The 26,287-nt window shown below is 37.6% G+C and overlaps 1 protein-coding gene across 1 annotated transcript in view; it reads right to left on the bottom strand.

Annotated features, from left to right (window-relative positions):
• The window catches only part of SOX6 (SRY-box transcription factor 6), a 384,265-nt gene that overhangs the window by 8,506 nt on the left and 349,472 nt on the right, over positions 1-26,287 (bottom strand). Inside the window, exons 13-14 of the mRNA XM_088018068.1 lie at positions 5,763-5,996; positions 2,863-3,079 (exon numbers count right to left, since the gene is read on the bottom strand). Of these exons, the coding sequence (XP_087874194.1) occupies positions 2,863-3,079; positions 5,763-5,996 (451 nt within the window). The remainder of the gene's footprint in view (positions 1-2,862; positions 3,080-5,762; positions 5,997-26,287) is intronic.

The following is a 26,287-nucleotide window of genomic DNA, read 5'->3' as shown; positions in this document are numbered from 1 at the left end:
TCTGATTCATATTACTGGTAAATTTATTTCATAATAGCTGAGTGGAAAAAATAAATCTAACTCACGGAACTTTTAGTTGTATCATCAGTAAAATGCATGACAATGCTGAGCAATATATGTAATTTTATTGGCTCGAAAGTTATGCATGTCTTTTCAAAATCAGCTATAAAAATTGATCTCACCCCCATTCCCTCAAGAAGTCAATTGTTTCTTTTCCCTCTTGTAATAACCTCACATCTAATGAAGATGAATTTCCAAAGATGAACCCCAGGGAGTTGATAATCTATCAAATATAACTACTTAAAAGAATACTAATCCTTAAGTAGAAATAATACCTGGCTTTAGGTTGAAAATATTACCAAAGCTGGGCAGAGGGAAATACTTAGCATTGAAAATTAAAGAACAAGACATTCTGGCCATTGCCTGCACATCAGTAACCCCACTCCACAGTCCAAAATGACCCTTCCATAAAGGACCCCCTACACTACCAGGAACAGGATCCTTAGTCTCTAAATTTCAAAGCTCCTTTAATGCCATCATGTACCACAACCAAAGGTCCTGGGAGCTCTTTTCCAAGTAGCACAGCCATACACATAACTGTGCCAGAATGGGGCGATGAGGCATATTTTGAGTAAGGACAACTCCTCAGTCGTTAGGCATGATGGAGGCAGAGACCCAGAATTAAACCTTGATTCTTTCTCACCTTTTGGCAGCCACAGGACCTTGATTTATCTTGTTTAGAGGATTTCATGTCATTATTTATTTAGAGGATTATGTGATTTGTATATCTAAAATGTCTAGTGTACAGGAGATAGTGGACAATAAATGATAGATGCTGTTGAGTTGTTTTAATTTTTTTAAAATTTGACCTGCATTGTCATGTGTTGAGGTATTCTGATCCAGAGCTACTTCAATGCACCCTCTGGTAAGGGAAAATAAATCAGATAGAATTACTGCATCTCATATTTTCAAATAAGTATCAGGGAACTAAAATGGTACCTCTGACAGCCTTCCAGATTATGGCAAAAGACACCCATTATGTATCATTAGATACACAGAGACATGACATGAAAAAAGAGTGGGAATCACAAAGGATCTCAAACTTAAACTTTGATTCTCTGCTCAAAGGAGATTATATACAGTCTCAGAGGCAGAATTAAAAGAAGACATTTATCACACAGTTAAAATAAATGTGTATTTTGTTTCATGTGACTATGCTTCTTAAAGCACCCTGTGAATTGGTATTTTTCATAAATCGTCTAAATAGCCAGTAAATAGCCTACTTATACTGCATTGTACTTCTGGTGTTAAAAGCATTATTTTTAAAAATGCAAACATTTATAATACAGAAAAATTTGATAAACCTATTTTGGCATGGCTTCATCTGTTAATAGACTGTGATTCTCAAATAATGAAGTAGCTTAAGCCTCCCTTTACCTTGAAAAAGTTCTGCCACAGTGTAAAGAAACTCACTACCTGCTATGATCTAAAATATAGTTTTATTGTGATAGTAAATCCATATTTAATAGTAATGATAATGATAAAAACTCACCTTTATTGCTAATGTACTATAAAGCTAAGTACTAAGCACTGCCTCAATGAATCCTCCCCACAATTGTATGAGATAGGTGCTATTATTTATTTCATTTCATACATGAGGAAACAGAGGCTCAGAGAAGTTCAATAACTTGCCCAGGTGGGTGGCACAGTGCTTGAACCTCAGCAGTCAAACTCTGGAACCCATGCTCCTCTCCAGAATTCTCTAGGGTAGGGCACAGATTCATGACCCAGACTGCTTTCACCGGCCTTTTTTTTTTTTGGTATTCTATTTACTATTCCAAATTAATTTTATGCTTCTAAACATATGCTTCTGAAACCAAGTTTCTATTCCGTGATGTTATTTTTTAGTGCCCTTAAAAATAAACAGCTCTTTACTTTCGCTCTAAGGCACATCTTTTCCTCACCTGCAGGGGAAGCTGTCCCATTTCCCTGCCATATAATATCCATGCTCCCCCTGATTAACAGTGAATCCAGCTGCCTTTTTCCTTACTCCTCTCTCTTAAGGCCTCTCCCAAGTATCTTCCCAATCAGATTGCAGCTGCCTCAGGCCAGTGCCTCCAGAAAGGTCCTCTGGTTTGTCACCCCCTGTGCTCCTCAGCCTGGGCATGCTGGAACCTACAGGCATCTGCACCCCCACTTATCCCAACTGCTGTGGTTACAAGGAGCCTCTTTTCAATGCAGACAGCCAGTCAGCCAAGTCGAAATTTATACCAGAAATCTATTACCTAATTTTTAAACAAAATGACATGAAATCAGACTTGAAGATATCAAAAACATGTCTAGTTTCTGATTTAAGCAAGAAAATCCACATTGTTATTGCTTCCACCACAGAATAATTTACTGCAACAGGAGTTCTGGATCTTATGCCAAAAATGAGGTCTTCTAACCAATGTCAAGGCCAATTATCTTGTGGGAGATCCCACAACAAAAGCAGACTATTGTGATTAGAATCAGAAGCACCACCCAGAGAAGCTGGAAAGCTTCTGGGGATTTCTGAAGTTAGTTTTTATTCTTTCTCCCTGTATGTCTGCTTAAATAAACTACCAGCAACTTTGTGTGTGGGCACGGAACATCTTAGATTAGTTCGGGAGACAAGGAGAGGGGCGACCAGGTTTGTTTTGAGCTGTTGAGCAGGAGCCAGGCTGCAAGACTCTGTGTGTGTGTGTGTGTGTGTGTGTGTATGTGTGTGTGTGACACTGCAAAGATCACCACAGCCAAGGTTTCCAACACACTGCCGGTAGCCATCCTGCGGTTTCCTAACGGGAAGGGAAAGCCCAGGTGGCTACATTCTGGAACACTCACCCCACAGTAAAGAACTGCCTCATCTCCTGCCTCCGAGACCTCATGAGTTGCTTATACTCCCCGATCCGGAGCTTTTTGCCATCAACAATGCAGGTGCGCTTCGGTCGAGGTTTGTATTTATAGTTCGGGTACTTCTCTAAGTGGATCTTGCTTAGCCGGGCCTGCTCTTCATAGTAAGGTTGCTTCTCTTGGTTGGACATGGATTTCCAGCGAGACCCTAAACATAAAAATAGCCCTCAGTACCCAAGTGGTCAAGGCAACATGTTGCTGGTAAATACTGTATATACCGTCCCGCTGCATCACTCACCTGTGCTCTGGGTAGCTCCTACCACCACATTACCACTGAGCCTCCCAAGTAGTCTTTTATAGTTGTAAAGAGCAAAGAATAATTTTGCATGTGATACATTTATTACATTATTTCTGTCGATAACTTCAAGCTGGTGCTACAAAAGGTATATTGTTTTAACAATTGCTTATAGATCACCCCTGACGCCAAGGTCCTTCCCCCATCTGTCTGTCTATGTCTCTCAAAGGGTGAAAAACCTAAACTTCCAAAGCATACTCTCAAGGCAGATGGGATTCTCAGAAAAAGCTCTCCTGGTTCCAAAGAGTCGAACATCTCCCACCCTTGCCCAAGCATCTTTAGGGAAGCTACTCTGTGATAAGATGTCAGCAGATGTTGATATCCTTCCATATATAAAAACCCACTGTGCACACCGTCTCCCCTGGCCCAGGGTAATTAAAAAGCCTAAACCCTACCTAAGAAGTTCTAGCTTTCAAACTGGAAGGTACAGTTGGAATTCTATATACCATTTTCAAGTACTATAAATGTTCATTCAAAGCTGTACCAATGACAGCACAAAAATTTTTAATGTGGTTTATAGAGGAAGAAGGAAAAGTATTCACTTCTCTAATATTGTTTATAAAGAATTATCTAAACACTTGACGAAGAAGGGATGTGTTTTTTTACATGTATCAAATTGCATTTTTGTGTCTTGCTGGTGAATAAAGCGGTAACAGCTGTGCTGACTGGATGTTAGCTATTCTTCAGTGGAGATTTTTCATACGTAAACAAATGGAAAGTTGTACAAATATTCTCTGTAGCCAGCAATATCCTGGTCTGCTTTAATAGCACATCCATCCCTGTTCTTTCCTGATTGTTGTGCAAAAGTTGTGTAGACAGTCTATGCAGATCAGCTTCTCTGGGTTCTGCTGACTCCCAGTAGCTTAAAGACCCAGTTAACAGGGGATTCTTGGTGCTCTTGAAATGCTTGTGCTTTAAAGTGTATATTTTCACGAATACACTTACAATGTTAATAACTTTTTCTCACAGAATGCACACCAATAATATAGATTCCCCACACCTGTCAAAATGGAAACAGAGAGGTTCTGTGCCCGTCTAAGAGCCTACTCATGCTGCTATTAAAATGGCAAAAAAAAAAGAAAAGAAAGAAAGAAAGAAAGAAAGAAAGAAAGAAAGAAAGAAAGGAAAGAAAGAAAGAAAGAAAGAAAGAAAGAAAGAAAGAAAGAAAGAAAGAAAGAAAGAAAGAAAGAAAGAAAGAAAAAGAAAGAAAGAAAGAAAAAAAAAGAAAATTCCAAAGTTAGGTATCAAACTTCAAGGACAGAGAAACACTGATTTTCTTTTAAATGTCTATTAACTAGAAAAAAAATTTAATATATCCATGAGGAACATTTTGGTTTGAAAGGTACTTAAGTTGAAAAGGAATAACACTATCCCTGCACATATCTCAGAAATCCTAAAAATAACACCCCACTTAATTGTAATGACATTTGTATCCATCTTGAAATTCAAAAATCAAAAGGGAAAAACTTATTTTTTTAACATTTCACCACTATTTGATCTTATGTATGTTTTAAATTTTCTTTGAGGTTACTGCCTCCCCATGTCTCTGAATCAAGTTAAATTATTTATACAGTGACAAAACATGTGTATTTGTGTATGTCCAGATCACCGATATTTACTAAGGTTAAATATTTATTGCTTTTGAACAAAACATTTAAAAAACGAAAACCACAGTTTAAGTCTCTAATGTTTTTCAGCATCTTAAACGGCTCCTTTTGAGATTTTGTCACATCATGACAGCTTAAATAGAACAGTGCCTTCTGTGTTTTTTCTTTTTAAAGAGGAAACATGTTGACTGTAATGCTGCATATTGAATAAAATATGTTCAACATGTTGAACACAATAATTCCAAACTGTATCATCTGCACTAGGCAAGCTTTACACTCACAGAATAAGGCTTGAGTTTAATCCTGAGAAGCGGGAGAATCACCCTGGCAATTGACCACAAAATGGGCCTCTGCCCTGTGGTCTGTGTGTTCAAGTCTCTGCTCTGAAGTCCGAACTAGTCATATCTTATTAAAGTAAATGAGGTTTCATTTTACAAGTTTTAAAGTTATCATTTGAGGCACTGTTCAACACTTCATGAATTTCACACTATTTGGGGGCTCACCCCAGGTCCTGATGAGTCTTTCAGAGGGACACAGGAACCCAAGAACCCTGAAGCAGAAAACTGTAGGATCTGTGCACATTTCTGAGGTTTCGCAGCAACTTACGGATTGAAGAAGGCTGAGTAAGAGGAGATAAAGCTTGTCTCCATGGTTCCTGTTTAGCAGTGACCTCTCCAAGTGGCCACAGTCACTTGGTATATAACAGACTGTACAATAAGTTTTTAGTCAGTCCTTCCCTGGCGCCAGTGGATGTGTAACCCCTAAACCTAAATGGACACAGAGATGATGACGAAGACTCCTGAGGCACCTTGCTGAGCCACATCTAATGTCTGCAAACCACAGTCTCCCTGAGGTGTCAGGTGACGCCCCTGTTTTCCACTCTCGGGGCACTCGGGGGGTAGAAGGTCAGCATCAGAGACTGCACTCACCTAAGATTTTGCTAATGTTGGAGTTATGCATGTCGGGGAAGGCCTGAAGGATTTTCCTCCTCTCATCCTTCGCCCAAACCATGAAAGCATTCATTGGTCGCTTGATGTGTGGCTCGCTGCTGGCCCGGCTGCGGGCATCCCTGTAGACTCGCGCTTCAGCCACAGTGGCGCCTCCTGTTGGCCAACAATAATACTGCTGTAGTTTAGCTGCAGAGCCATTCATTGCTTTACTTCCTGTAATGTCAGGGCAGGAAGAACAAGACGGGTGCAAAGCATTATTATCTGAGTAAGGTAACACAGCTTGCCGCCTGGTTCAGGGGTTTTCCCTAGGCCCTTCCCTTCTTTTTAAGTGACCTCTTGGAAGAAGACTGTTTCAAATGACAATTCTATAGGCCCTTCTGATGGAGGCCTCAAAGACACACCAGGCAGAATTAATTTTGTATGTTTTTATACACCTAGTACATTTTTACTACAATAAAAATGCAGGTGGTGATTTAGCAATGACTGGCTTTATTTTACAGTAACCTTTCCGGTTGTGATTCCTCCCTTCAAAAGCAGGCCCCCACCTATCATTTTAGCCTCATTTGCCAAAAATTGCAGCACTTCAAACTCTCTCTTTACCTCAAATATCATTCTCTCACGCAATATTACGCCTTGTCCAGTGCCCCTCTCACTGCCTGGAATCCCCTTTTCCTCCTCCTTCATGAAATCCCACCAAGTCCCACTCATCCTTCAAGGCCTATTAGAATGTGGTATGTTTCACGAATTAATTAATTCAATACAAAATATTAATTGAGCAATTACTATGAGTGAGGCATTATGCCAGGGGTTGGGGATGCAAAGGCAAACAAAACGGACCTTGCTTTTAGGGAGCACACAGATCAGAGGGGGTACAGACCCCAGGCAATTATCACAGAGTGTACCATCAGTGTTGTGATACTGAAGTAAAGCAGGGCGCCAAGAGGACATTCCGACAAGACAGTCAGCTAATGCCTCTTAGGAGAGGCAATGTCTAAGCTCCGTCGTGGAGGATGAATAAAGATCAGCACATGAATAGGGGAGGGCTGTAAAGACAGATGGGAAGGGTAATTCAGGCCATAGGAACAGCATTTGCAATGATGTTCCCCAGGCTGCTTTCATTCCTCTTTCTTTTATGCTACATGCTCCAAAGTAATTACTTGTTTATGTGACTATCTCTCTCTAATCTTTCCACTCCATCCCCAGGAATATGAAACCCCTGAAGTTGGTGTTTATGTTGTACTCACTCTTGTATCCCCAGGATTTCCCACATAATAGATATTCAATAAATATTTATTAAGTAAAAGATTGGTTTTCAACTTCTATGCAAACTAGTAGACTAAAAGGCATTTATTTCAAGGGTCCTGATACGTTTTTCTGCTGCTTAAGAGTAGTTCTTAAACATTCCCCTATGAAACTCTATCTAAATCTCTGATATTTTATCATTTCTGAAGAGGTGTCTCTAGCTAGTAACATACTAGATTGAAATCTCCTTGAGAATATGGCAAGAACTGGCTCTTGTTCACTGTGGTATCCCTAGGTTCTAGGTAAGCACTTGGCATATAGAGTTGTAATCAGTAAACTATGTTAAATTAATGAATGATTGGATAAATGAATGAATAAACGAATGAACATAGCTCTTGCTTCTTTTCATGAATCCTACCAGCATGACACACGGAAGTATGCTTTGCAACATGGCATCTACTAAATATCCCCCTATAGACTGAAAAACTTCTATAGCTAAATGTAAAGTGTTTGGACTGATGGCCTCAGTCAGGGTTTCTGCTGCATAAACAGGAAAGCCTACTCCCAAAAGTTTAGAAGCAAAATATACATTAAAACCAACATTTCCACTTTCTGGAAAAAGTAAAGCCTTTCAGCTCAGTGTAGTGATTATACAGGAACAACATGACCCAATCAATCTCTGGCCCTTCTTCTACTCTATTTCTAGATACCTTGATTAAGTAGAAAGTGTCAGAGCTAGTAATAAATTAGAGCATTAAAGTACACTATTATTTGACAAATATGATCATCATTTATAGCAAACAAAAGACAGGATAAAAGGGCCCAACTGGCTAATATTATCAATTCTTTTCTAAACATGAAAGAGGGCAGAGGGGCCACTATTTGAAGGCCATGCAAAAATACGATATTTTATAAACATCCCTTCTTTTAGGCCTACTAGACAGAATGATCGCTTACCTGAAAAGTCTCAGATCCCAAGACGTGTAACTAATCTGCTACCTTTTTGCCACCATACCCACAGTACATTAATTTCATTTAAAATGCACTGACCATACAGGAGAAATTGATTTCACTTTATATGGGTTTGACAGCCATGTTTATTGTGCAGTGAAATGTAGTGTAGCTTCCAGCTGACAATATCCATCAACACAGGGCAATATGCTGACTGCTGGGCCAGATGAAGGCATACATTACTCTGGACATGAAACACTCATTCAGATACGCCAGTGTCTTCTCCTGAGGATCACCATGGTAATTTATGATGCCCTCAGTGCCATTACTTTACAACTGACATGGATTCAGCAATTTATATACTTGCATGCGTACCCATAAAAGGAGACAGGCTTGTGGAGAATGTCAGATACAAAAACATTTCAATCTTATTCTAAGTTAACTACTATGCCACAGGTGATTAACATTTGAGATCTGCTTTTACTGTCATAGCTTTCTCGCCACCTCTAGCAAAACCAAATAGTCAGCTTCCATTTATTTATTCATTTAAAAGATGTATTTCATTGTGAATGGGAAGTTTTACTCTCCAGTGGACTGATAGAAATCATGGTGGATTTTTAGACCTTGGTATTACGTAGATCTTCTACTCCATACCAACTGATTCTTCCAGACATGTCTTACATAGGCCCCATCTCTCTCTCTCTCATTCCATACCTCAGTCTTAACATATCCTTCCTATTCTCTTCTGTCTTACTAAATTCTACTCTTTTCCAAGGGACAGACTCAGGTCCCACCCCACCAACTACCCTATATTGACCTTGCCCCTTTCTCCCATAGTACATACGGTCTACAGGACACTGACAGTGAATTAATTACACAGCAGATATCTAGGACTCACAACAAATGTTCCCATAAATTTAGAAATTCAAGCACAGTACAGTACAAAGTATAAACATGTGAATTAGGAAATGGAAAATAGGAATGCTCCAAGGCAGGCATGCATCCCTTTTTTCTTGCCTCCTCTCCTCTCTTCCAAGGAAAGTCAAGTGAAAAATGAATGGGGACGTCCTGACCTAAACTAGGACTGTTATATCAATGAAACCAAGATTTGAGAAGAAGAGACTTATCCAGGGAAGCCAAGGTTTGAAACCACTTTTGAACCAGACCCGATATCTGATCAGAGTCAGAATTTTAAGAACATATTTAGGGCACAAAGTCAAAAGAATATTTAGAAGGTATTCCTTAGCTTCCCTAAACTTTGCTTCATGAAACAAAATGGTTAAGGAATTATTGTTGCAGCAGTAGAAATACAGACCACTGGGTATGTGTGTATAAATTCAGAAGTTTTATTTTATTTATTTATTTTTTTTAAAGATTTTATTTATTTATTTGAGAAAGAGAGAATGAGAGACAGAGAGCATGAGAGGGAAGAGGGTCAGAGGGAGAAGCAGACTCCCCGCTGAGCAGGGAGCCTGATGCGGGACTCGATCCCGGGACTCCAGGATCATGACCTGAGCCGAAGGCAGTCGCTTAACCAACTGAGCCACCCAGGCGCCCCTAAATTCAGAAGTTTTAAAATGAAGATTGTATATTATGTAAACTTTTTTAAACACATAAGGAAAATTCTATAGAATACTACAAAATTGTTTTCAAAAGGTGTGCTATTAGTCTGAATAGTTGAAGCCTAAAATCCACCTTCTGTTATAATTAAAATCTACATTTCAAGTGTGACTTCATACTGTTTCACTCATTTTTTTAAAATAATACCAAGTTTGAAAAAAAAGCACTTCATTCTGAAATAGCCAGTGTTCTGTGTCAGAATCCAGAATTGTCCTAGGGAATGCCTCACAAAAGAGGCTCTGCCTATGAGGCAGCCTCTTTTACTTTTAAGAGCAGAGGAATCATTTGTGAGTTCACTGTTCACGATATAGCTCCTCATGGAAAGCAGTTTGAAGAAGCCCAGACCGAAAGCTATGTACCTAAAAACTACTGCTTTTAGGCTGACCTAAGTGTCTTTAATTACAAGCAGTAGTAATCCTAAATGACAGTTCCTGGAAGGCCAGGAGGTCAACACCACCACACTAGGCACCATGGGAAAGCTGTCTTCCCTGCACTCCAGGAATTCCTGCTCTCTTCAGCTTCCCCAGGGGGCTTGGTTTGATTAATTCATCTTTTGTCTCCCCATATCATAGTTTGGGTAAAGACAAACTTTCAGTTAGACAAAGAAAGATAGTCCATGGGGAGAGAAGAGAAATTGCCAAGGCAAAGACTTCCTTAGAAATCTGTGATTTAAATGATTTAAAGAGAAGACAGAAAGTTGAGTTTTTCCAGGTGGGTTGGAAAGAAGGCCAGTGTAACCATCATAGACTATGGCAATGGTCCTGAACTAATCCTAGAGAGGCCCCCTTCCTGGGTAAATTCCAAGGGTTATGTGAGTGAATGAGTAAGTGTTTGGTATGTGTATATATAAAGTTCTCCCTAAGGAAGAACTTTGGCTAATTCTATAATGTGCCTAGTAATCATTTATTTATGCACTAATTCAGCAAACACTTGTGACAAATTTCAGATAGACCCAACATTGTGATTGGGTCTACAAAGAATGACAACAGATGTGCCTTTTTTTTTTAAAGGGATTTGGCAGTGAGGGAAACAGACACATAAATAGAAGATTACAAAACAGTATAAGTGCCAACAAAGGTAACTTAAAAAGACTATGAAAGCAGAGAAGAGAAGCTATTGATTTTGTTGGAATGAACAGAGATGATGATCAGGGAGGCCTCAGAGATGCCTTGGTGCTTGAGCAGCATCTTAAAGGAAGAAGAAAAATTTACCAGCAGGTATGAATTTGAAAGTATTCTAGGCTGGAGAATTAGTGTGAATAAAGTCACAAAAGATCAATAGGGTTTTAGGGTATAAAAAAGCTGGCTATGCTTGGGCTTATAGAAAAAAATAGAGGAGTACTAAGAGACAAAATTAGAAATGTAAATAGGGGACAGACTGCGAAGTACCTTGAATGCCAAGCCAAGAAGTCTTTAAGGTTTTTAAGCAGGGTAGTGACATGAACAAATATATTCAAGGAGACATCAAAATGGAAACTAAATGAGAAATTCTCTCTGAATAGTCTCAATGATTACTAATGAGCTAATAATAAATCTACCACTTATAATCTGCAATGTACAATATATAGTAAAGACCTACAAGTTGTGCAAACAACCACTAAAATACGACCTAGAGATAACAACAACAAAACAAAACAGAACAAATAAAACCTCAACAGAAAGAGAAACTGAGATGACTCACATAGTGTAATTAGCAAACAACAGCTTTAAGGTAACCATTATAAACATGTTTGAGAACTTAAAGGAAAAGATTGTCATAATGAATACATAGACAGGGTTGGGGGGAAACTCACCAGAGAAAGTTAACTTGAAAGAGAAATGGAAATTCTAGAACTGAAAAGTGTATTTGAGATGAAAATTCACTGATTGGATTCCATGGAAGTTTGGAGTGCAGATAAAGGGTCAGTGAACTTGCAAATACAGCAAAAGAAATTAACTGGTCTCAAAAACAAAGAGAATAAAAAAACTAAAAACATAAACAGAGACTCAGCAATATGTAGAACACTATTAAGTGTCCTAAAATATGTGTAATTGAAGTTCCAAAAAGAAGAGAGAGAATCATGACTGAAAAATATTTGAAGAAACACTGGCTGAAAATTACTGGAACTTGGTGAGAATCATCAACTTACAGATTCAAAACATTCAGATAAATGCAGAAAGAATAAACTCAAAGAAAACCTAGACACTAGCCAAACTGCTGAAAAACAAAGAAAAAGGGAAAGTTCCAGAGAAACAGGATATATTACAATATACAGTATATTACATACAAGGTAATAATAATATAAATGATCGCTGATTATAAGAAACAATGAAGGCCAGAAGACTATAGAACATCTTTAGAACGCTGAAATTAAATAAGTCAGTTCAGAGATTTACCTAGTAAGCATATGCTCCAAAAACGAATATAAAATACATTTTCAGATAAATGAAAGCTGAAAAAATGTATTACCTGCACACCCATACCAAAAGAGATACTCAAGGAAATTATTCAAGATGAAGAGAAAGAACATCTGACAGAAACTTAGATATACAGGAAGAAAGGAAGAGCACTAAGAATGATAAATACGGGACTTAAAAAAAAAAAACTTTGTTTTCTTCTCTGTATTTCATCAATAAACAGCTGATCTTTAATGTTTTTCAAAGACAAGGGGCTACTTAATATAAAATATAACACTAGTGTGGGATTTATAACATATGAACTAGGTAAAACATGTGAGAACAATGGCACATTAGCACAAAGGATAAGGGTAGTAAATGGAATTAAATTGCTAAAGGTTGCTTTATTTGTGAAAGTGGTATAATTTTAACTATAAGAAGACTCAAGGATTTATAGTAAATCACTAGAAACAACATCTAAACAAAATATAAAGAGGTATAGCTAAAATGCCAATAGAATAATTCAAATGGAAGACTAAAAAAGGACTCTAAAGGAGACAGTAAAAAGATCAGTGGTTGCCATGTGTCAGAGAAGGAGGGATGATGAGACACACGACACAAAGGATTTTTAGGGCAGTGAAAATACTCTGCATGATACCATAATGATGGATATATGTTACTTTACATTTGTACAAAACCATAGAATGCACAATACCCAGAGTAAACACTAAGATAAACTATGGATTTTGGGTCATCATAAGTCAAGATGGGTCTACCCATTGAATGTACCACTCTCCTGGGGTGTATTGATAATGGGAAAGGCTATGCATGTCTGGGGGAAGGGAAATCCCTATACCTTCCCCTCAGTTTTACTGTGAACATTACACTGCTCTAAAGAAATAAAACCTTAATATTAATAGGATTCAATTAACTCAAAGGAAAGAAAAGAAAGACAGGAGGCCAAAAACTGAGGGAACAAACAGAAAACAAATAGCAAATTATAAGACTTAAGCCCATCAAATTCAATAATCACATTAAATATGAATAAATTAATTAATCCAACTAAAATCAGAGATTTTCAGAATGGATAAAGAGTTGAAATCAATGAAATATAAGCCAAACACAATAAAGACAATTTATAAAGCCAAGGGTGAGTAATTTAAAAGCTCAATAAAATTGATAAACCCCTAGTAAGACTGATCAACAAAGAGAGAAAACAAAAATACCAATATTTGGATTGAAAGAGGGGCTTTTATTATCGGTACTACTCACATTAAGAGGATAATAAAAGATTATTGTGAATAACTTAATTCCAATAGACTTGACAACTTAGATAAAATGAACAAGACACAAACTATTAAAATTCACTCAAGAATAAATAGAAAACCTAAATACTCTTATAGCCAATAAAGAAACTATATTTATAGCCAACAACCTTCTCATGAAGAAACCTCCAGTCCCAATGGTTTCACTGGTAATCCTTTCAAACGTTTAAGGAAAAAGTAAAATAATTTTATATAAACTAAGAAGGTAGAGGTAGAAGGAACATTCCCCAAATTTATTTTATGAGGTGGCATTATACTCTGATGAAGATTTCAACATAAATGCAAAAATTCTTAATAAAATATTAACAAATTAAAGCCAGCAATATGTAAAATATGTAATATGTAAAATAGATAATAAATCATGACTAAGTAGGATTTATCTCAGGAATATAAGTAACTAATTTAACATCTGAAATCAGGCAATGTAATTCACTATATAACAAAACAAAGGGAAAAAACATGATCATCACAATAGATTCAGTAAATGGTTTTAACAAAATTCTATACCCACTCATGTTAAAAACTCTCAGGAAATTAGTAATAGATGAGAATGTCCTCAGTCTGGTAAAGGGCATTTAAGAAAAACCTGTAGGACATCATACTTATTCGTGGACTACTAAATGCTTTCCCCTAAGAATGAAGAAGGCAGGGATGTCTACTCTCACCATTGCTTATCAACACTCTTCTGCAGGTAGAGAAATAAAAAGCATACAGATTGGAAAAGAATAAGTCATGTTATTTGTATTCATAGATAATTGTTTACAAAGAAAATCCTAAGGAATCTGCAAAATAATTACTAAAACTAGTGAGTTTAGCAATATTGCAATACACAATATAAAAATACAGAAATCAGCTGTATTCCTATATACTAGCAGCAAATAACTAGAAAATATTTTTTTAAGTTTACATTCCTAATAGCATCAGAAAATAAAATACTTGGGAATAAATTGAACCCAAAAAGTGTGCAAGACCTCTGCACTAAAAACAATACATTTGTCAATTAAATTAAAGAAGACCTAAATAAATAGAGGAATACACCATGTTCATAGATCAGAAGAGTCCATATTGTTAAGATGTTAATTCTTTCCAAATCTATCTATATATTCAACCCAATCCCAATAAAAAAATCACCAAAAGATAATTTTTTAAGAAATTAACATGTTGATTTTAAAATTTATATAAAAAATAAAGCAGTGAGAACAGCCAAAACAAACTGGAAAAAGGCGGAGGATTCAAAGTACTTGATTTCGAGACTAAGAGTAAAAATGTGACATTTTTTAAAACTAGAGTGAAAAAGACAGCATGGTATTGGTATAAACATAGACAAATAGACCACTAGAATAGAATTTGAGAGTCCAGAATTAAACCCTCACATATATGGTCAATTTTCAATGAAGACTTAGGCTGTTAAAGTGAGAAATGATAGTCTTTTCAACAAATGGTGCTAAAACAAGGGGATAAATATGTGGAAAAAAAATAAACCTTGACCTCTTATCACATACTACCCCCAACAATTAATTTGAGATGAATCATAAAAGAAACAAAGGAAAAACTCAATGAATACATAAGAGAACATTTTAGTGACCTTGGAGTAAGCAAAGATTCTTAGAGATAGCCTATGAAGAACTAACGATACAAGAAAAATGATAAGTTGAACTTTATCAAATTAAGACTCTGCTCATCAAAAGTTGTTAAAAAAATGAAATGTCAAAGCACAGACTGGGAAGAAATATTCATAATACACATATCTGACAAGAGCCTGCATCAAGAATATATGAAGAACTTCTATAGAAAAACAAACAACCTAATTTAAAAATGGGTAAAAGACATGAACACTTTACAAAACAGAGGATGAACATGGCGTATTCCTCTATTTAGGTCTTTTTTAATTTAACTAACAAATGTACTGTTTTTAGTGCAGAGGTCTTATGCAATTTTTTGGTTCAATTTATTCCCAAGTATTTCATTTTCTGATGCTATTAGGAATGTAATAAATATATATATATATATATATATATATATATATATATATATATATATAGTCATGGCCAATGAGCACATGAAAAGGTATTACATATCATTAGTCATCAGGAAAATAGAAATTAAAACCACAATAGATACCACTTCCCACCCACTAGAATGGCTTACAACACTACACATTGGCAAGAATATGGAGCAACTGGAACTCTAATATGTTGATGGTGAAAGTGTAAAATGGTGTAACCATCTTGGGAAACAGTTTGGCAGTTTCTTATGAAGTAAAATATATACTACCAATGACTCAGCACTTCCACTCTTAGGTACTTACCCAAAACAAGTAAAAACTTTGTCCAGAAATAGATTTATGTAAGAATATCATAGCCGTTGTATTCATCATAACCAAAAACTGAAAATAACTGGAGAATGGACAAATTGTGGTACAGCCATACAAGGGGATACTATTCAAAGTAAAATTGTTTTAACTCTTAGTTAAAAAAAAAAAAGAACCAAAATAAAATAGAAACCCACACAAACAAAAGGGATCTTTTCCTGAAAGGTTTTTCTTCTCTGTGGACCTGAGTGTATGGCATATCCAGGCCACTGCGAACTCAAAAATTTGGTCTCATTTACCAAAAAACTAAAAAATACATAAATAACAATAATGAAAATTAAAAAATATATACTAAGAAGGGCAAAAAAAGCTTCTTAATAGAATCATAAATATATACCATTGGATTGCTCGGCAATCACAATATTTTAGGCTATTACAGTCTATCAATAGAATAGTTGATTTTTCCTTTGGGATTCTGGAAAGAGTTACATGATACAGTTAATAGTCCCTTATTTGGGTTAATAGAAATAATGATAATGAGTGCATCAGAAACAAAAATATAGAAGATGAAGGAATTTCAGAAGGGGGCTTGAAAAATTAGGAAAGATAGAAGGTATTAATTTCACCATGTTTATCCCACCAAATTTATCTTACTACTGTAGAAGCCTAATTCACTGTGCTGTAGGAATGGCTGACAGCTGTCTCTCTCTGATTATGGAAGTTCTGCAAACTTCTCATTCCACTTACTGCCAGAAAGTGAACTTACTTTCATTATAAGAAGGCTGCTTGGAATTCAAATTTGATTTCTTCTTACAAACACAAAACAAAATAAAGCACAAAACAATTGGACTATCCTAGTGGTTTACTTGGCAGGAAAAGACATTCCATGGCTGAGCAAGAGTCTTAATCATTAGAGAAGTGACACATTCATCTTTTGAGAAGGGATGCCAGGGGTGAAGACTGTGGTCTGCTCTATGTCTTTTATACAAGATTAGCTAGATAGGTTAGCAAAGAATTACCTTCTTTAATCCCACTAAAAACAAATACCTTACTTCAACTATTGAACTTTGTAGCAAGAAATTCACTGAATAACCTAGATAGATAGATAGATAGGTAGATAGATAGATAGATAGATAGACAGATATTGTATATAAAGAAAAACTTCCATTGAGTATTTTGGAAACAGACATTTCACTAGACCAGGTTGGAGGTCAGTTTCCAGGACAGGCATATCATGTGTGCTAAGTAATTTTACATACAATAATATTTACAAAGTGCTTTCAGTAAATACATTATCTGAATCCTCTTTACAATTCTTTGAAATCAGTAAGGGGGTAGATATATTTGCCCCACTTTATAGAGGAGAAAACCAAGGGTCAGAGAGTTTGCGTTAGCTTCCTCTGGAATAACCAGATGCCAGTATGCTGCTCATAAGGGGCAGAGCCGGATCTAGAACTTCGGTCTTCTGACTTGCAGTGTAGTTCATTTCCCCTACACCAAAGCTACCCCAGTCACTATTCTGTGATCTGAAATAACTGAATTTTAAAGCCCACCATTCCTGGGCTGGAACATTACTCTCCTCCCTGTAAGGATGCCATTTCTCTGCCACAGCTAAGCACATTAGAGGAGCCCATTACCAGTTATGAAGTTCATGCCACTGTCTAATTGGTTTCTGATATACTGCCCCACCATAGATGCAAGAGCATGCAAAGAAAGCATGAAGGACTGAAATTATAGCAGGAATTAAAATGATGCTAAATTAATGCATTCCTGAGTTGCAGGATTATGAGCAAGTGTTATCGTGGGTAAGGCTTCTATTTTTTTCCTATTGGAAACTCCATTCTCTTTAAAAGATCAACAAGAAGAACCAAAAGGGAATTCCCTAAGGTCAGCTCTGAGGAAACATAAACCTCTAATTCAATAACTCTGCTACTGCTCTGAAAAAAGGCTTTATTATTGCAACATCCATATGGAGCCAATTGGACATTAATGACTAATCAATCCCTCCCCTTTCTATTCTACTTAAAGTGTCACAAACCATGTTTAGATTAGCCCATTTCCTGCTTAGGATTGCTCAAGATGTCTTTTGTTCTTTCAGGACCAGCCTGATGGAGGCAGCTTAAACAAACACACGACCAGAGTGGCGCAGGAGTTATAAAGTGCCATATGTGAATGAACAAAGGGGCTATACTAAAGCCTTTTGTGGTATTTGTTAATGTTTTTCATCTGAGCTTAAAAAGGCTTAATGACTTTGTGGTGAGCTGATGCATGTGGCTCGTGGCTTCGCAAAATGAAGGAAATTCTAACCAGTGATATACCAGGTCTGTAGTTTCAAGAGTCTCTTGCTTTCAGTTTTGGTGCCCATGTTTACTTTTTTTTTTTTTTTTTAATTCTCAAGTTACATTTGCTTTATACAGATAGCTAAACAGAGACCTTATCTTGTTTCAACTATAGGATCCAAGGGCAACTGGGATAACTTCTGTGATTCTTTATTTTAATGACCTGAAAGTACAGAGAACATCAAATATTCTACTTATTATCTATTTGCTATTTGTATGCACAGGAGAAAAGCTTACAAGCTGTTGAGCCCAGGCAAAAAGACATCATTTAAGTTTGAACCAGAGACCACGGTGGGGATGCAGTAAGACAATAATAGGTTCTGGCTTCCTAAGTTTTCAGGAGAACCAGGCTCGGATTCAAGTAGATTCCCTTGGAGAATACAGAGGTTAGTAAAAAGCTGGGAGGCTAAATTAATTCATGTTGCTCAGCAGCTTCTGGTTTCATCCAACTCAATACACTACCATAGATTCTACATGAAATTAAGGAGCACAAACCAAGGTGAAGCGAATCTCAGAATTAGTTAGCGAAGATACTACTAAACCCATCCTCTTGTTTCCATCCTTGTCACTCATCGATTGCCTTGGCCTGCTGGACTATTACAAATACTAGCCATCTAACTGATATGCCTCCTCCCAGCTTTGTGTCCCCAGTCCCCACTTAATACCTTTCCTAATTTCATCCAGAGCAATCCATCACAAATGCAATCCTGACCAGACTACTCCTATATTTAAAAGTCGTCAATGGTTCCCTAATGCCCCAAAGATGAAGTCCTACTAAGTAAGGCTCTTCATGACCTGGTCCTCTACCTATGTCTCTAGTTCCACCTCTGCCTTCTCTACTTCAAAGCGTTTTACTTTCTAATACTGAACTACTTCTAGTTCTCCAGATAGCACGTTGTTTCATACTAAGAATTCAGGCTTTCCGTTTTCCTAGGATTTCCTGTCCACCTTGCAATCAATTATTCTTTGACTCGTGTCAGGGCTGGTTTTCTCCATGCAGTCTTGCCTGGTTTCTCAGTTTGGGCTAAGTCTGGTAGGCTCCTATGGCCTCCTGTGCATCCCTATATATTAACATTTATCATATTTTATCCAAATTACTAGTTGTATGTGCTCGCCTTCTTCCCAAGACTGTGCCACCCAAAAGGGTAAGGGATGACTGTGTCTTATTCATAACTGCTTCCCCAAGGTATTCTACACAAGTGGGCCTAGGTAAGTACTCAGAGGTGGAGAGCAGCGGACATCTTCAACGGTGAAAATTCTAGAGTGAGGCTCAGATATCTACATGTTGTTTTAGAACCTGGGAATTTCTGAAATTAGATTTTGAATAAATCCCATTTTATTATATGCTATTAAATACCTTGCCTTACTTGAGCACCCTGTAAAATAATAAGGCTTTTATGGGAAAATATACCCATCGGTGTTTGGGACTCAGAGATCTTTGGCTCTAATCTGACTTCTTTTATTGACTTGCCACACCACACAATTCTGAAATCCCAGCTTCCCCACTTCCTGGGAAGTCTTGAAAGGATGGTAGGGCAAGTCTGAGCTTTTTGGAAATATTAAATCTGGAAGCTGTTCTAGTGTTACAGGGTGTGTATAAATATATACAACTAGGCCATGTATTCAAACAGGTGTATGATGGAGCTTCCCTAGATAGCAGAGTCATGAAATAGATAAAACATGCGACTAGAATAAGAGAATGTTAACATGAGAGGGATATTAAAGATCATCGAATTCACATTCCTTATTCAACATGAGGAAACTGAGGTTTAAAGAGGTGAAACTGACCAAACCTCACAGTTAGTAAGTGGCAAAATCACAAGGAACTCAGATGTAACTATCCCCTAAGTTTCACATTTGCCATCAGAATTAATTTCTAAAATGGTCAGTTGAATTGTTTCAATCGCATCTGGACTTAGCTTTTAAAACTCAATAAAACTCATTTAATTGATTTCTCTTCTCCATTTGTTTCAGGAAATTTGCCTTTTATTAGAATGAGAGATGCAGATCATGGGTACAGTAGAAACTAAACGTTTTTATTAGGTTATGGTATGAAAATAGTATCAGAAGGATTTTGGGCAATCAACTCATTTCCAAGATCCAACAAAACATCTTCACCCCAAGAATCTGGTGAAAGTATTTCAAAGGTACCTAATATTTGTACAGTTTGAAAGATTAAAAAAAACTTTCAGAAGTTTCTATTTCTCATTTTTTCCTGCTTCTTAATGAAAACCAACAGGAAAAAGCTACTCCAACAAATGCAAGCAACTCAATCAGCTCATCTTGGAGAAAAATGGGAGTCAGCGTGGCTCAGATGCTATGTCGTTAGATCCGGGTTTTAACTGTACATTTGGCCTTTCCTAACTTGGGAAAATTATTTCCCTTCTCTAAACGGTAATTTCATCTCCTGACAAAAGAGAGCTAATCATTTCTACTTGGCAGGATCCTTGTGAAGATTAAATAGGAATGTAAATTTCTTAGCTCATCCACTAGAACCCAGGAACCACTCACTAAGCAGTAGCTGCTGTTAGAAACAGTAGCAGTAGTTAACAGTAAGACAAGTAGTAGAATGTCTATTCAAGTACCTAGGGCACAGCAGGTGCTTCACTTATAACTACTCCATTTCCAGTCTTGCCCCATACCTGGTGATGTTTCCTGTACCGCACAGGCCTGTTCTTCAGAGTAGTTATAAAATGAACCCACAAGTTAGCTGGAGAGTACAATTTACTACTGCATGGAGCTTCTTTTCTGCCCCAAAGCTAAAAATATTCAAAAGAGTCTCTCTGATAAAGAGCTAAAGTGTATCAAATATGCACAGGACCCAACCCCAAAAGACCATTTCATATCCCCCAGTTCCCACATGTGGAAACTGTAACCAGACGATGCTGCTCAGTCCTGGCCAGAAAAAAAGGGAAGCGATAATTATCTTGTGAATTTATGGATCAGCTTTTCATAAAAGACTCATTTGGAATAACAAAGGATTAGGATTATTGACTTTTGAGGCTGTAATAAATGGAGGGCAAGGTAGTTTCAGGGACAGTTGACAGTTGTTTTTCTTTCTTCCTTCCTTCCTTCCTTCCTTCCTTCCTTTCTTTCTCTCTCTCTCTCTCTCTCTCTTTCTTTCTTTCTTTCTTTCTTTCTTTCTTTCTTTCTTTTTTATTATGCTATGTTAATCACCATACAGTACATCATTAGTTTTTGATGTAGTGTTCCATGATTCATTGTTTGTGCATAACACCCAGTGCTCCATTCACTAACAGTTCTGTAAGTCTGCAACATGGACTGACCATTCTCCCTTTCCGTTTTGTCCTCATGTGGGACTAGCCTTCCTAGTGAAAAGTGAGCTTATGTTGAAGCAGCATGAAGTGATTTCTCTGCCATGAAAGTATATATAAACCAGTAAGCTGCAATTTGTATTTTTAGTGTAAATTTAAAATGGTTGAATATATTGCTTATGAAATTCTTCTCTCAGGGCTGAGACTTGGGATATTAAGTTTTAGTTCAGAGTTACTTTTTACAGCCTCCTCCTAAATGTAACGGTCTACAGTATAATGCAAATGGCGATGGATTCTTACACACTCGCTTTCCTCTGGTACCAAGACCTAATATGGGGCATCATATTAGGAGTAAGTATTCACTGAACAAAAATAATTGAAAAAGACCACTTGCCACTAATGAGAGGCAAAAGTGCAAGACAGATCTGTAAGACATCCATCAGTCACCTCGGACAAAGTGAAATCCCACTTAAATGGACAATATAGACAGGAAGAAAAGAAGTATTTTTAATATGACTTGGATAAAAACCCTCCTAACTCCTACTCAGTTCTCTGATGAGGTTATAAGAAAGGACACCCATTGAATGGTCCCTCCGAAAGGCTATTAAACAGAACAGAGGAATAAAGAGACTAACAGATCTCCCAGACTAAACTAACTACTGTTTTCCCATTATTTTTAACCTCTCTAATCTAAGTCAATCTTGAACAATTAAAAGTTAATGCCTGTTTATTTGGTGGCAAAGTCTAAACTCTTGAGCCTGGCATTCAAGGCCATCCACAATATGGAACCCAGATACTTCTATAACATGTTCAATTCCACAAATAGTTACTAGATACAACTATATGTGAGAAGGGGGGAAACTGCAGGGGGAGACGAACCATGAGAGACGATGGACTCTGAAAAACAAACTGAGGGTTCTAGAGGGGAGGGGGTGGGGGGATGGGTTAGCCTGGTGATGGGTATTAAAGAGGGCACGTTCTGCGTGGAGCACTGGGTGTCATGCACAAACAACGAATCATGGAACACTACATCAAAAACTAATGATGTAATGTATGGTGATTAACATAACTATATATATATATATATATATATATATATATATATATATATATAAGGCTTTTACTGGGCTTGGTGGGGAACACAAGGGTCAGAAAAGTGATTCTTCCCTTCTGGAATTTCCTTATAAATGTCTGTGTGCTTTACTATTCCTGCATCTGCTTGGATTATTCCCTAAACTAAAAGTTCTTCCCCTTCTCTCTGCTCATCCAAACCTAAGCTTATCTCCAGCTATATTTCTATCAGGCCTGCCACAGTCATTGCTGTCCAAAAGCACTGTCACTTCCTCTTATAAACAGCACTTTTTTCTGGTTCTCTAATGACGGACTTGCACACATAATCCCTTAGGTTGCTTTGCTTTCAATGGGTTGCTATTATAATCCCAACCACATTACTAGCTCTTGGAGAATATAGTGCAGTCCATCTTTAAAAAATCCTTCCCACCATTTCCATATGTGCTGCGCACATAAGAGATAATCAGTACATTGTAATGTGAACATGGGAGTAAAACTGAAGGTTGGGGGCCCCTGAAGTACAGACAGATCCTGACTGGAAATGTTCGGATATCGGCACCAGCAATTCAGTCTATGGAGAACCACCACTATAGAGTATGAAATGGCAGGTAGTGGGCACAAGCAAACAGTCATAGACAAGCAGAGTAAAATGAGACCACAATTATAAAAGGAGACAGGCAAAAATAAAAATATGTTACTTAAAAAATATAAGTTGGTAACAAAAAATGAGAAAGAGCTAGATGGTTATCAGCTTTCTGAAACAAGTTAGAAGGACAGTTATCAGAACTTGAAAAAGAGGAAAGGACCAATTAGGGGGGAAAAAAAAGGTTGGTCTCAAATCCAATCCTGACCTTAAGCAGAAAGAATTTAAAAAGCACTCCAAATTGGCCTGATGCTCTTTAAATTCCACCAGCCTAAGGTTGGGTTGAATTCACTGGTCTGCAGACAGCAAGTCCATTGGCTCTTGCTACCAAGAGAGGATATAACCAGACGGGGTCCATACCCCAAGAGCTACATAGTCGGTCTGAACATGGCAGATAGAGCTCTACCAGCCAGGCTTTACTCTGATGTGTTGGAATATGTGAAGCAGACCTACGTTGTACCGAGGAAGCACAGACTGATTTTGTAGTCCCACTGGGACCATATGCGGGCTGCTCTTATCTCGGATCTAATTTTCATGGTAGATGTTGTTAATCTTTTGTGGCCCAGTTACTCAGACAAGTTGGGGAAGTACTTCTGTGCTTCTGTGTGATTCAGTAATAGGATAGAGAAGCATTTTTTCCTTCGGGTAGATGATATTCAGTCAGAAAAGTAGATGATGTGTGTGTGTGTGTGTGTGTGTGTGTGTGTGTGTGTGTGTGTGTGTGTGTGTGGTTATATGCATTGTCATTGACACTTCTTTAGAGAAGAAGCCAGCCCAGTGAGAAACCAGCTCTCGGCCAGGGCTAGGTTCCTCAGTAAAGAGAGGCTAGCTCTTCGGGCTTTCTAGCTTAAGCAACTCTGAGAAGCAGGTTGAGCTCCCTTTATGAAGTATTAGGGGATGGAGTTATATAAGAATCTTGACATTTCACTCTCTTGCCCCATCAGGACTATCCATCACTTGGAGAGTTCAATGGAAATTGTTTTCCACCAATATTAAAAGTTATTTGGGAGCTTTTAAAACAGAGCAAATATATTTCTTTAAGAGAAGTGTATTTGCTTGTTTAAGAGAGCGGCACTTTATATATAGTGCTGATATAAACTGGTGCACAGGATCCTCTAAAACTGTTTATATCCACAGTAAAATACATTTTTGTGATACTCATACAACAGAGTTAGTCCAGAGCCAGGGACTTTGTGAACTCGGCTTATCTCCCAGCCTGTGGCTGTTACTCAGTCCTCTCCAGGTCTTGGGCCTCCCTGCTTACTAATCCTGGCTTCGGACCCCAGCCTGCTGGATCCATAGAAACTGCTTTGCCTATTCATTCCTCTAAGATTCCTGGAAACACTGTTTTAGGCAGGTATGGAAAGTCAGACCCATAAGCCCATGGCACAACTCTGGTTAGTGCTTTCTTCTGATTTACCTCAGCCTTTTCTTTTAATATGTACAATTTCCCATCTTTTATGCCTGATATATACTCTAGTACTTGGATTCCTTCTTGGGCAAAGACATCTCATTATAGAGATAGTATATTTCTATAAGAATTTCATTTCTTTAAAAGATGATGTGGTCCTTAATTGATACTTGTTACATTCTAGTTGACTTAAAGGTGAATGATTTCAATTACATGGCAGTATAGTAAGACAGTTAAAAAACTGTCAACTAGAAATCACCTGGACCAACTTCTTCAGCTACAGACGAAAAAATTCAGGGAAAGAAAGTGACCCGCCAAGGGTGGAGCAACTAGAATTTAAATCCCCTAGTCCTTGAGCAAATATCTGAAGGGGTTTCATGTGGAGAAATATGTTTTATTTTTTATTTTTTGGAACCCAGAAGTCAGACTAGAACCAGTGAGTAGAAGTTACAAGGAAGCAGAGACAAATTCTGGCTACCAATAACAAAGAATTAATAATTAGAATCAGAATGAGCTTCTCAAGAAGTAGTCAGTTTTCTGTTAAGAGACTACGAGATGCATTTGAACAGAAGTGAGGTGACCACTTGTCAGGGATATAAAAAGGGATTTCTTGGCTGGAACTGTAAATTTGATGATGTCTCTCCATTATTCCAATTCTGAGAATCTATGCATTGCAGTGTGAAGCACTGTATCTCAGTGGGCTTGGACTAATAATGACTTTCATATTCCAAAGTGTAAGCTGTTGTACCCTTAAACTCCACACCAGATGACACTATAGCGTCCCCCTGCTGCCTTGAATGAGCCTTGTATCTTCAAGTCAATCCTCCCTTCCCGCCAGGAATAAGGATCTGGGGAGGGGAAAGGGAATGAAAGAAGCTTCACAGATTTCTCAGAGTGTGAATCCAAGGGTAAACAGAATTTTTAAGAGAAAATAATATTAATGTTACCAATAATATTAATAATAAGTGGTACATTTTTTAAGGAGAAAAAAGGAAAAGTTGCAGTCTCTCTTATTTGTCTACAACCAGAGAGCTTAAGTTGACAATAGTAGAGCCAACCTGAGGTATAAAATGCAGAAGCAATCAGAAGCTCACCAAAAAATAAAGCTTTCAGGAGGATGAAGACCATGTTGGCTGGGATCCAATTCACAATTCAGTACAAACCTATAAAACTCTTCTAAGCAAATCTGGGAACCTGAGAGCAACAGTTCGAAAAGGGACCGTTCTTGGTGCACATATCCATTTCCACTCAAGTCAATGCAAGTTTTTAATACATGGAGGACAGACGGCACATCACCACGGTTTCAGCCCAGGGTCCAGAAGTCTGGCCAATGATAATTACCTTCAGAGCTCATCCCTTTCGGAGCTCATAGCCCACTATTCCCCACATCAAAATGAGGTGCAGCCTCCCTCTGAGGCTGGGACACAATAACTGAATTTGGGAATTAAAAGAGGTGTTAGAAAAATGTTTTCTTACCCCAGATATTCTGCAAGATGGGAAAAAAAAAAAAGAAAATATCTCTTTAGAGATGCCAGGTGTGAAAGAGAGAAGAAACAGGATAGAAAGAATATGAAAAAGAAGGCAAGTCACAACTGTTATTGCTGGGAGAAGAGAAGAGAGGACAGAGCAGAGGGGCCCATCTGCAAAAGGCAACTGGGAATTACTACCAGAGAGAGCTCCTCATTAGTAAAAAGAAAAGTTCAAGGGACTTGAAAACTGGATGCAACAAGTGGCACAAATATCCTCTCAGAGCTATTGGTCTCCTCCTTCATTTTTCTGAGAAAAAAGTAAGAGGAAACTATTGTGCCCAGATCACCTTTCCTATAAGAAGCACAGGCGGTGTCCAATCTTAGATTTGGAAGGGGCCTTAGAGATAATGGAATCCAGAACCTCTCTTTTAAAAGATAAGGAGGACTCAGTCACTCGTTTGCCATCCTTTAG

The sequence above is a fragment of the Eumetopias jubatus genome, unplaced genomic scaffold, assembly GCF_037043125.1.
Source record: "Eumetopias jubatus isolate StellerSeaLion01/CBP00866 unplaced genomic scaffold, mEumJub1_p1.0 scaffold_13, whole genome shotgun sequence".
Classification (NCBI taxonomy): domain Eukaryota; kingdom Metazoa; phylum Chordata; class Mammalia; order Carnivora; family Otariidae; genus Eumetopias; species Eumetopias jubatus.
The sequence above is the reverse complement of the archived record's forward strand: the minus strand, read 5'-3'. Positions and strand labels throughout refer to the sequence as shown.